Source organism: Pteronotus mesoamericanus, unplaced genomic scaffold (genome assembly GCF_021234165.1).
Source record: "Pteronotus mesoamericanus isolate MK-2021 breed Mesoamerican mustached bat unplaced genomic scaffold, CSHL_Meso_final contig_20, whole genome shotgun sequence".
Classification (NCBI taxonomy): Eukaryota; Metazoa; Chordata; class Mammalia; order Chiroptera; family Mormoopidae; genus Pteronotus; species Pteronotus mesoamericanus.
This window is the reverse complement of record NW_026555085.1, coordinates 28,553,998-28,567,086: the sequence shown is the minus strand read 5'-3', so window position 1 is coordinate 28,567,086 and position 13,089 is coordinate 28,553,998. Positions and strand designations below refer to the sequence as shown.

At 32.7% G+C, this 13,089-nt stretch overlaps 1 protein-coding gene across 1 annotated transcript in view; it reads left to right on the top strand.

Moving 5' to 3' along the window:
• The window catches only part of EYS (eyes shut homolog), a 1,478,297-nt gene that overhangs the window by 362,771 nt on the left and 1,102,437 nt on the right, over window positions 1-13,089 (top strand). The window contains 1 exon segment of the mRNA XM_054568619.1: window positions 8,394-8,490. Within this exon segment, the coding sequence (XP_054424594.1) occupies window positions 8,394-8,490 (97 nt within the window).

The window sequence follows — 13,089 nt, the reverse complement described above, 5'->3', positions numbered from 1 at the left end:
TTTTATTTTTCCAAAGCCTCTTGCTATTTCTACAACCCAGGGCTATCTCAAGCAAAAAGCTGGGAGCCATCCCATAGAAATGCAACCATCAAGAAAAGTACTGCAGCAGTCTCCCAGTCTCTGTTGGTGGTTAGATAGCTAACTTTGGCAAACACCTTAATCCAAGTTATAAATGGCCGATCTTGAAGATTGATAAAGTTTATTTTTCTTTTTGGCAAGGCTAATTAGCAAACACATAGAACCTATTATCATTAACCCTAGTTCTAAAAACATGTTTTTGCAAAGGAGTCAACTTCAGACTGAATTCTGGTCTCTCCCTTCTACTACAACAGCCTTGAATAAAGTCTTTATTGTTTAACTTTTTTTGGTGAAACTTTTGTGATAATAATAGGTTCCTTAACTTCCACAAAATTATATTACCTTTCCTGAATGCTTGTGTAAACTCAATTATTTGCTGAAGTGTAGAGTTTTTTTTATTGTATTTTTCTATTATCATTTATCTCTCTTATACTCCCCACCCCCTTACAATCACAACACTGTCGCCTATGTTCACAAGTCCTTTTCCTTTTTTGTTCAGTCCCCCCACCACCTATCCACACCCCCAGAACTGCCATCCTGCTCTCTGAGTCATCCTGCTCTATTTTGCATGTTAGTTCAGTTTGTTCAGTAGTTTCCACTTATGAGTAAAACCATATGTTATTTGTCTTTCTCTGACTCGCTTACTTCACTTAGCATAATATTCTCCAGATCCATCCATACTGTTACAGACCATATAATTTTCTGTTTTATGGCTGAGTAGTATTCCATTGTGCAAATAACCCATAGTTGTTTTATCCACTCATCTACTGATGGACACTTGGGCTGCTTCCATACCTTGGCAATTGTAAATAATGTAGCAATGGACATAGGGGTGCTTATATTCTTTTGAATTAGTGTTTTCGATTCTTTGGATATATTCCAAGAAGTGGAATCACTGGGTCATATAGAAGTTCCATTATTAATTTTTTAGGTAATTCCGTACTGCTTTCCACAGTGGCTGCTCTGATCTGTACTCACAGCAACAAAGTAAATAAAATCAAAAGCACTTCTAATAAAAACAACAGATTATTAGATCAATTCTTACTTTCAAGTACACTAAATAGAGACAAACATTTTTAAATAGTTCCTTCTTTTATTTCTTCTGTTATTGTCTTCATTGTTTCCTATAAAAATTTTATTTACTGTTTTTCAGCCCTGGCTGGTGTGGCTCAGTGGATTGAGTGCCGGCCTGAGAACCAAAGAGTTGCTCGTTCAATTCCCAGTCAGGGCACATGCGTGGGTTGCACACCAGGTCCCCAGTGGGGGACTTAAGGAGCAACCATACATTAATGTTTCTCTCCCTCTCTTTCTCCCTCCTTTCCCCTCTCTCGAAAAATAAATAAATAAAACATTTTTTAAGTATTAAAAAATTTATTTGCTTTTTTTGCATTTCGTGGTTTAATTATAGGTGTTATTTGTTCTGTAGTGTGACAGATGAATCTCATTAATTGCCCAATCCACCTTTCCTTTCCAACTTTCTATTAACAGATATGTTTAGTTCTTATACTGACTGCTAAATAATACTTTTAAGCTTATATTTCTTAATCAAAATCAGATAACCTATGTTGACTTTTATAAAAATTAAGTATATTAGTGCCCTTATTCTTCTCTTTCTCAATCTTTTCCACCTACCAAATTTCAACACATATTTTTTTTGCATTGTTATGTCATATGTTAAAGTAACTGTAATTGAGCTGTCTGTGCTGTGTTTAAAAGTGAATTTTTTAAAGTTGAAAACAAATAATCAACATTTACATTATAATGAATATGAAAGATTCTTTAGGAAAAAGTAATGCTAACATTACATTTCTTCTCTGAGGTTTCTTACGTTGCAACCCAAGTTCATTTGAAGGACAATGTCTCTAGCTTTGAGAACAAGTAGTTTATTTTATTTTACACTGAATCAATTATTCAAATTAGGTCAAAGTTTAGTTTATTTAGACCATCACCTTCTTTGAACACTTTTAAATTTCTGCTCAATTTTCTTATTGACTTCTTTATGCTTAAAGAATAAATTATTTTCTTCCTATTTAAATTTAACAAATATGATATAGCTTTGCATCCATAAAATATGTGGAATGGATCCACAAACCTATCCTTGAAAAAATAATTTTTCAGTAATCACTGATTTCATGCTCTAATTTGGACAATGATGTTTTCCAGTTGTTATATGCTATCTTGTCACTGAATTCCTGAATTTCCTGAATTAAATCCTATACTACTTCTCTCTTTTTTGTTTCTTCTGGTATATTAGGAGTACATTTTCAAGTAACTTCCTGAGAGTTACTTATAATCATAAGGAAAGGTATTTTTATTATGTTCATTATTTCAGGTGATTTTCTTTCTCTAGAAACATTGAAAATTTTCTTAATATTCTCGATGTTCTGAAATTTTGTAGTAATGAAACTAGATATAGATCTTTTATTATATATATATGTTAGGCTTTTATATAACAACTCATGTCTCTTAATAAACTGTATTCTTATTTTGTAGAACTAATATTTCTCCATATTTCCCTGGGGAAGTGATTTAAAAAAAAAAAATTCTCTATTGCCCATTGAATTTTCCTTAAGCTGTAAAAGTTCTTGATCTGTTTCTAGAACTCAACGAAGAGGACGACTCTATTTCCATTTCCTCCTCAACTCTGCTTATGTTTCATTATTACCTTGCTCTTATCAGTTTTCATCAATTTCAAATTTGTGAAATATCCAGTTTACTCAAGACACTCCCTCTTAAAGATTCAGTCCTTTCTTATTCCTTAATTTACAGGACTTTTTCTTGAGTGTGGAAAGGTAAATGTTTAGGTTAATAATAAAATATAAAAGCATAAATCAGCATATGTAAAAAAAATGCCTTTAGAAGAAGGAAATCAGAATTTTTTGTAATTATTTAGATAAGGGTAAAATGTTCAATGATTTTGTGTGAAAACTAATATACATATCTACATATATATGAATTGGAAAAAGTTATCCTATACATAAACATGTCTACATATACATATCTATAGCATGTGCATTAGAAAAAGTTATTAAAAATATTTTGTAATTTGTTATAAAATATAACGATATAATCTATATATTATATATAATTCAAATTTGAATTTAAATTTCCATCCAGATATATATAGAAAAATATTCAATATTCTCCTAATTATTCTGAATTGTATAGATTTTATCACTAAATAACTACATAAACAACATTTTCCAAAAAAATACTGGTTAAATTCAATGGTATTTTTCAGTTGAGCAATACTCACTTTGAACATGTTCATATTCATAATATATAGCTTCATTTCTCTCATCTATCTTTAAATAAGACTTAAACTCAGGGAGGGACTCTTCAGGTCCCTGTTTGGGGGCCAGCTGAGGTGGGAGCGTTGACTCTGATCCTGCAGAGCCCGTCCCAGGGTCGTTAGGATTCAGGGAAAATAAAATCAGTCATCCCAGACACTTCTCTGTCTGTCAGGAGAGGGGATGACTCTTCCCTTTAGTGGAGAAGGCACCAAGCCTCTGTGTCCAAAGGCCTTTATTGAAAGGGTTATCAGTGGGGCTAGGCAATAGGAATGTACAGGTGATCTCATTACATCAGTATGTTAATGTTTACAGAGAATAGATGATGTTTTGAAGAAAACAAATGGCAGGAACACACTGACTTACATGGGTCCAAGAGGAAACGAGTAAACATGAGAGTGTAAACATAAGGGCACCAAAGGGTTTAGGGTCATGGTCTGTGAATAATGTAAATTTCCTTCCCAGCATGAGCTGGTTATCATAGCTTTGGAGGGAAGAACAAAGCATGCTTTAAAGAATTTACTTCTAGGCCTGATTTCTCCCAGGAACTACCCAATCCAGTTTAGGGCTGTCTCCAGTACTGTTTCAAATGTGAGCCAGGCCGGGGGAGGGCAGGGCAGCCAGGAGGTAAGGAGGCTTCTTTCAGATAGAATGAGGACCCTGGCCATGTCAGAGCCAAGGGGTGAGGGTCTTTTTGCCCATTCTCTGTGTCCCCCAAGTTTTCCCCTGATGCCCATTGTGGCTGTGCCTGTCTTAGGTTTCTCCTCTCGTTGAGGAGTCTTACCCATCATTGACTAACCAGCCATCCTCCAAGGCCAAGCAGGGTGATGTGAGGGAGGCAGGGGCTTCACCCCTGCCAGGGGGAAGGTTTTGTCGTCTCAGTGGCCTGTTTTCCCAAGGCCTCCTTGATTAGCTCCAGCCTCGGGGCCCTCTTACCTGTCAGCAGGGCTATAGTTCCTGAAATGAGACAGGGTGTTTCCCAACAATACTCCTGTCACTTTGCTAAACTATTTTTCAAGTAAATAATAAATATGACTTCTAATAAAGTCCATAGTGCAGAACATGAAAATGACATAGATAATATTGTAGTAAATAGAATTGTGTATAAATAAGCTTCCTCTGCAAATAAAATTTACTGGTATGTATTTTAATTACCAATACATTCATTTCCTAATTATCAGATACAGAATAAATAATAAAAAATGAATTCTAAATTTTACACCTGCAGAAAATTCAGTAAACTATTGAATATATGAATTATTATGTCACAAATAATAATATTTTAATTGGAGAAAGACAGTTTTCTGAGCTGTTTAATTTGAGATTAACAATGTGATTAAGGGTAAGTTTGAAACAGGCATAGAGGATTCAGTCAAAAGTCAGAACCAGAACTTTGAATATGGGAAATACATTTATAGGAATATAAGAAAAGTCTGAACACAGAAGGTGCAGAGAGAAAAAATAAGATGTAATTTGAGTGCTTGGGAATTGAAGAGGGTAGGTGGGAGATTGGGCTGAGTGTTTGTCAGACCAGATAAAAAAACAAGATCTAATTATGTATTCATATTCAAAGACTAAAATAGGTTAACATTTAAATGATGTTTACAAGATATGTCATGTAAACCATTAAGCATAATTAATATTAAACAGAATAGATTTTAAGATAATAAATATTATTAGAGATAAAGAACAAAATTTCATGATAGCAAAATGATCAATAAATCAAGAAAACTTAACAATCAGAGACTCCTCACCCATCCCTCACTTCATACTGAGAATTTATGTTCCACCTAGCATTTCCACATTGGGAGCTGTTTCAAGGACATGTCTTGGAGACAGTAAGGTGTCATTGAGACCATCAGGACTGATTACAGTAATTGAAACCATTTAAGGCCTCTGTATAAAAATTTAAGGTTCTAGGGGGCAATGAGGGAAATCTACTCCTCTTTCAATTGCCCAAGACAAGACTTCTATGTATGTTCCCTTCCTTGTTAATCCTGCCACTTACATAGAATAGTCTGCTTCTTTCTTCAGCATCTTCTTGCTCTCCATCTATTTTGGGGTTGAATTTGCAAAATAACAATAATTTAATGACACAAGGAACTGAGAGATTTTTAGTTTTCTTTTTCTTTCTTTTTTTTTTTTTTTTGAGAATTTTAAACAGGTTCCAAATGATATAGCATACAATTTTTTAAGGAAAAGGCAGAAAATAAAGTCAATTTGATTAACACTATACAGTCATGTGCACAGCCATGTATGTATTTAATTTTAAGGAAGTAATGGAATTTTTTAATTTGTTTAGGTTCATTGAGATGAGAATAAAGCCACTGCTGCTCACACAGAAAAACTAACACAGAAAGAGTATATACCTAGTTGATAGAATTAAGTAATGTGTTGGATTTTGGAGACAAGTTGAAAATCTCATATATTCTAAACATAATCTTAGAGTTGGTTGCAGGTTTTGTCAGTAACACATTTATAATGAAATGAGTCCTTTGCTTGTTTCTAAGAAAAAGCTGTGAGAGTGGGGTAAATTAGCACCCAAGCAATGCCTTTGCAAGGGAACGCATTGTATTCATCTTCATCTTCACTGTATCTTAAACTTCCTGTGACAGAATGGATTTCAAGGTAGGCACATATGCAAACCAAACTATGCCAATTAAAGATTAATTTGAGGTGAAAGTAACTATTTATAGAAGGTATAATTTATCTTATAGGAATGCAAGTAAAATTTTTCCCAAAGAACATTGCGAATATATAGTGAGCTGGTTGGATTATATTACTCTATTCATGTCATCATCAGAAATAAATATATTTAGTGTTGAATGAATGTTTTGATTTTGCAAATGTACCAGTGTGTTCTTTAGAAAATTTCTAAACTTTAAGTCCAATACACTTATACTAAAAGCATGTAATATTTCTTTTTTACACTATATTTCATGTTGTCACTAAGGTAACTTGTACAGTCACCATTGTCAAGATAGATCACTTATTTTGATAAAGACCTGGTTATGTTTTAAAACTATGTATGGTATTTTACATTCAGAGGACAAAAATCTAATAATAGGCAAACCTTTGTTTTCTAAGATTGGAAAAAGTAGTAGGACTCTCAATACTTTCCTAAGATGCAAGAAAATATGATCAAATTGCCAAAATTACAAACCAAAATGTTGCACAAATTCTAACTCCCCAAAAAACTTTTCCTAATTCTACCTCTATGCGTATAATTGATTGATAAATAAAAATACTGCATTCTGTTTAAGAAGTGGGAAAGTCAAATTTCTTTTGAAAATAATGAAGCAACAATGTTTTTCTTTTCCTACTAAATCTAGAAGATTGGTTTTATTTAGTTAGCCTCCTTAAGAATGATCATCTCCAGAAAATACATGACTACTATAAAAACTTTATGTTCTTTATATTAACATAAAAAAAAACTCAACGTGATTTCTTAAAGTTGTATGACAGAGATCAAAAGAAAAACAAAAAAGATCTTTTCAAGAGATGTATTTTGCTACATTTATAAACAAAAAAACAAAGTTTTAAATGTGCCATTATTTTCTCACAAATTTGATTCTTAAGAAAAATTACCAAATAAATATTTTAAGGTTTAAACAAATGCATCTACATTTTCTTTAATTTTCACTTTTTATTCAGTTTAACCTGATGTTCTAATGTCATATTTTCACTTATATCATTTTGTCAGTGATAATAGTAATAAAAATAGATTTTCTATTTAGAAAATAGAAATTTTCTATTGCTTCTTTCTTTTTTAGATGCATATTACATTATTTTTTTCCAGCTCATATTCATTTCACCATTTTAGATAAAAAATTAAGAATACTAAGAAAATTTTCATTTCTCTTATTTGTAAATCTAATATGTTATGTGTCAATGTAAGCAATGTAAAAAATTAGCTGCCTTCTCTTTTTATTTATTTATTTTTATTCTATTATAGTTGTCCCAGTTTTTTCCCTTTTGACCTCTTCTACCCAGCCTATCCCTCTAGCCCACAGTCAGTCCCCTCTCTGTTGTCTATGTGCATGAGTCATTCATACATGTTCTTTGATTAGTTCCTTCCCCTTCCTTCCAGCATTCTCATTCATCCTCCTTCCTTCTGACAGCTATCAGTCTGTTCCATGTTTCTATGTCTCTGATTTCATTTTTATCATTAGTTTATTTTGTTCATTAGATTCCACTTATGTCATATTGTATTTGTCTTTCACCAACTGGCTTATTTCACTTAGCATAATAGTCTCCAGTTCCAAGTTGTCATAAACCATAGTGTTGGTTTAGACTGTTTTCAACTTTTTGCAGATTAAGAAACAATCCAAATGACTGTAATATGAAAGTTTAGTCATGACAACACAAGTTATGTTTGGAGCATTAATAGAAAATCTACTCTGCAGAACTAGTTTAAAAATGTGAAGACTATATAGTTAATGGACATTTCTGTTTTCCTTTCTTTCCATGTAGGTCTTTTCTATGAAATTAATGGAAAGAAATTTGATTCCTCACCCAGTCTCCATAATTGTACACCTACAGAGCTCATGAATAACTTCAAATATACGTGTCCCTGTGACTTTATTGATAAGTAACTTTGAAAGTTGCGCCTTGTAAAGAACACTTACCCCTGGGGACATACATCAGGAAGTTATTGATTCAGTAGTACATCCCTTTTCTTCCTTTTTTATTTCCTTTAACATGGCATTTGACTTTTATCCCAATATTTTGAAACATCCTATTCCATCTCGAGACTGCAAAGCAGAAGATAAATTAGTGCACATCTGAATACACTTTCAATGCCTACCAACTCAAAGGAGATCACTCTGCATTATGTAATTTCAAGGAGAGTTGCTGCAGTTTGTAGTAAGGTGAAATATTGGGTTCTGACACTAATATATGTGGTATTCTTATCTAGTGAGTGTAGTTTTAGATATCACCCAAAATGGACTAAAAGATTTGGGCAAATTTAAGAATTATAACCTGGTACATGCTTGCTTTTAAAACTTTAATACTATTTTCCAGTGATACAAAATGTGACATAGATGCAGATGAGTGTGCTTCACATCCCTGCATGAATGGAGCTACTTTCATTGGCCAATCTGGTAATTACTTCGCCAACGTGAGGCTCCATTTAAAGGTAATGAACACCGAAGGAGGAGGAAAAGCCAACATGATTATAAAACATTTCTATCCCTTGTCTGAACTCATTACAGTCTTCCAATGACATTATTAGTCCTTCATTTTCTTAAAGCCACCTTCTAAAGTGACCAACCAATGAGGTTTTTCTTCTTATCCACTAAAATAATTAATCTTTTTTTATTAGAAAGGCCCCCCTATGACCAAATGATACCCTGAAAAGTAAGAAATATATTAGCAACCTATCATGTCATACGTATATTTAAAACGTCTTTTCTTATTATGTAATTTCTCTTGAAATTTCAAGTTTTCAAAATTTTTTTCTTTATACTCTAATCAATCACTTAATTTTTGAAAGTAGATCTATTTAGTTTAAAATATAGTCGGCGGACATATAGCAAGGACTCATGGACAAAACCAAAGGGGAAGAGCTGAGGGAGGGAAGGTGGGAGGGGGGGGGGGGGGGAGGCAGAGACAAAGTATTTAAAAAGTAAATAAATTATTAAAAAGTCGCATTAACAGACACTTTTCATTTGGTTTCAATTTTGATCATACTTCTTCGCCTCATTTAAGAAACTATATTTTTTCAAAAACTAAATAAATTTTTGGTTGAATTGTAAAATATATTTTTTGATAAGTTACTGTGCAAACTAATATATAAAAAACACTTAAACTTAATTTCCTTAAACTTAAGTATCTTTTTCTAAGACACAGAATTTGAAAACTTTGTATCCATCAGTGAGTATGTCAGTCAGGGTTCTCCAGAGAAACAGGACCAATGAAAGATTATATATATATATATATATATATATATATATATATATATATATATAATCTTTATTATATATATAATCTTTATATATATAAATAATCTTTATTATTTATATATATTATATATAATATATAATTTATTTATATATATTATATAAATAATATATTTTGAAGCTGGAAATCCAGAAAAGTCAGTGGTGTAATTGCAGCCTGAGTCCAAAGGCCTAAGAACAAAGAGAAGCCAATAGTGTAAGTCACAGTTCAGAAACAGAAGAAAGCCAATGCAGCTCAAATAGGCAGGCAAGAAAGAAGAAATTCTGCTTTCCTTCACTTTTTATTCTAGTCGGACCCTCTCAAATGTAGCTGATGCCCAAAGTTATTGAGAAGAGTGAACCACATTACTCACTTAGTTCATTGATTCAAATGCTGATCACCCCAGGAAACAAATTTCACAGACACACCCAGAAAAAATATTTAATCTGGGCACCCGATGGCTCAGTCAAGTTGACTAATGAAATTAACCAACCATCATACTTTTTAACTAAATGAAATCAATTTAGATATTTTCAAAAGTTGTATCTAATTTACTTAGAAAGCATCTTCTTATAATTATTAATAAAAATATGATTACACATGTAACTTCAACTATTTTGCATGCATTTAAAAACACTAAGTTATAGTTTTTTAACTGTTAAATGGAGTTGAGGTTACATCTACCTCATTGAGTTGAATACAGATTAAAAGAGATGTCATGTAAATACCACATTCCCTGCCAGAAATGACAAATCACCAAGTGTTTAATTGTAACTTTAAATAATTTTGTAACATAGATACATAACATCCATACCATAGATAATATTTTATAATGTTTGATGGGGTAGGATGTTACTACATATTTAACTATACATTTTTAAAGGTAAAGAATAGTGTAAGTAATCACAATACATTTTTTAAAAATAAATCTTATTTTATTTTTATTTTTTAATTTAATTTAACTTTTTTATTGTTCAAATTCATTTGTCTCCATTTTCCCACCACCACTTGCCCCTGCCCCCCTTCTTCTCTTGCTCCCTCCCTCAATCCTTCCCCACCTTGGCTTTGTCCATGGGTCCTTTACACCTGTTCCTTGAGTTGACCCTTCCCTTCCCTTTCCCCACCCCCTTCTTCTTCCCTCTTGATTCTGTTGGTTTCCTTTTTCTTTCAATGTTGCTGGTTATATTTATTTTAAAAGTAACAAAATTTGCCTGGTGCCCAGATCTTTTTTTCTTTTCTTCTTTTTTTTTTTTTTAAATCCCATTCTCCAGTTAAAGGAATCAGATCTCCTTGGAGATCTAACTGACTCTAAGACTAGGTGACAAAATGAACAAATAGATGTGGAGAGTATCATATTACAAGAAACCAAATAATTACTCAAAAAGCAAAACCATGACTATATGAAAAAGGGACACAGGAGCCAACTGAAGGCACTCCCAGTGAGAAAAGCTAGAATATTTTGAGGCAGAATATGAAAGTATCTTATTATTACATAAAATATAAAATGAATATTTGTGATTTCATGCTGATAAAAATAAATGATTGACAACAAATTGTTTTTTCTCACCCTTTCTCTCTTAAAAAAATCAAATCATTTAAGTAAATAAATACAAACAAATGATTGAATAAATGATTAGGGAAAAATAGATACATCTTGTATATGGAATAATTTCAAATATTTTATGTAGAAACTTTGCACTTTAGAGGTGAAATAACTCTCCACCTGTAAAGTTTGGGCTACACGTAGTGACTGCCTTTCAAACAGTGCATTATGGAAATGGGTGTTGAGAAGAGTAAGTTTATAAGCTTTTTTTAACCCATATGAATTTTCCCAATTGGTCTCCCCTTCTCCATCCCACCCACTCCCACAGTCAATCTCCCTTATTGTTCATGCCCATGAGTCCTCTATTAGAGTTCCTTTGCTTGCCCCTTCCCCTTCTTTCCCCCATTATCCCTCTCCCCACTTCCCTCTGGTCACTGTCAATTTGTTCTTTATTTCAAGTCTCTGGTTCTATTTTGCTCATTTGTGTGTTTTGTTGATTAGGTTCCAGTTACAGGTGAGCTCATACACTATTTGTCTTTCATCTCCTGCCTTATTTCACTTAGTGTAACGCTCTCCAGTTCCATCCATGTGGTCGCGGAGGGTAGGAGTTCCTTCTTCCAGTCTGCTATATAGTATTCCATTGTGTAAGTGTACCTCAGTTTTTTGATCCATGCACTTACTGATGGGCATTTAGATTGCTTCCAGCACTTGGCTATTATAAATAACACTGCTATGAACATTGGGCTGCATAATTGGTGATTCAGGATTCTTAGGGTATAGTCCCAGCAGTGGGATCACTGGATTAAAAGGCAGTTCCATCTTTAGTTTTTTGAGGAAATTCCATACCGTTTTCTACAGTGACTGCACGAGTCTGCATTCCTACCAACATTGTACTAGAGTTCCCTGGAGGAAGAAACTTATTCAAAAAGTGAACTGTGATTTTATAGACCATTTATAGGGACAATAGAAAATAATTAGAAAAAAATTTATATAATTACTTCTGTAGAGCTGAATAATGCAGTGTTTTATACATCATAGTCTCTAGCATTATAATTACAGATCGTCCACAAATAGCATAACTTTCACACATAATTTTATTAATGCTATATATCTTTTGAAATCTGTAGAATCTTCTTTTTAAAAAAAGAACAAATAAATGCAGAAAATAACTTCCTCAATATGATTTTTTTTCCCATGTGGTATTCATCCATTGGAGTTAGCAAATAGTTTTGATTTAATACAGGCTTCTTTCCAAATTCTAGTCTTTGAAACTGAACCTACTATTATTTTTTTGCTTGTTTACTATAAAAGGAATTTTTCTTCAGCAGTGAATGCAGAATTTTAATAAATAAAATGAATTTCATCTTCTCTGAGAGATGTAATTATTATAATTTCATTCAAGAAAATTTAATGATGTTTATTAAAGAAAATGAAATATGCACTATATACCTATTTGGATAACACAATTTTTTATTTTAATTAAAACCAAAAGATATGTCAGTCATTCTCAATGAGCAATATTGTCATTAACCATTCAATTGTTGAGACCAATTATTGCTGATGAGGGCACCCTCTACGAAAGCCCTCTATGTCCAACACTTCTATAAATTATTCATTAATATCAATTTATCTTACTATGCAAAATGTACTAAGTAGGATTCTTTATGTTTCCTTGTATGGAATAAATATAAATATATAAAGTCTCAATGTATATATTTTTCTTCTATATATGAAATGCAAAGAAAAATATTAATAATGCAGACACACACACACACACTTATCTGGAATTAAGTACACTTAATCACCTTTCCTACAGAATTAAATATGATTGTGTATGTGTTCATGTTTTACAAATACTAGTTATTATTCGTGTGTGTGTGTGTGTGTGTGTATAGTCAGTGCCAAATAACAGTCAACAATTTAAAATTCTAAATGTGAATTGTGCTGCTATGAACCCTGGGGTGCATAGGTTCCTTTGAATTGGTGTTTTGGAATTCTTAGTGTATAATCCAATCATATGATCTCATATGTAAGTGGAATATAATCAGCAAAGTAAGCTGGCAAGGAAAATACGGCCAGCAACATAGAAAGAAGAAAGCGATAGGGATGGGAGGGAGGGAAGAAGAGAGGTAGGTAGTGGGGAGGGGAGGGGAAGGGTCAGATCAAGGTACAGGTGTGAAGGGCACACAGACGAAGCCAAGATGAAGAAGGTTCGAAGGGGGGAGATGGAGGTGG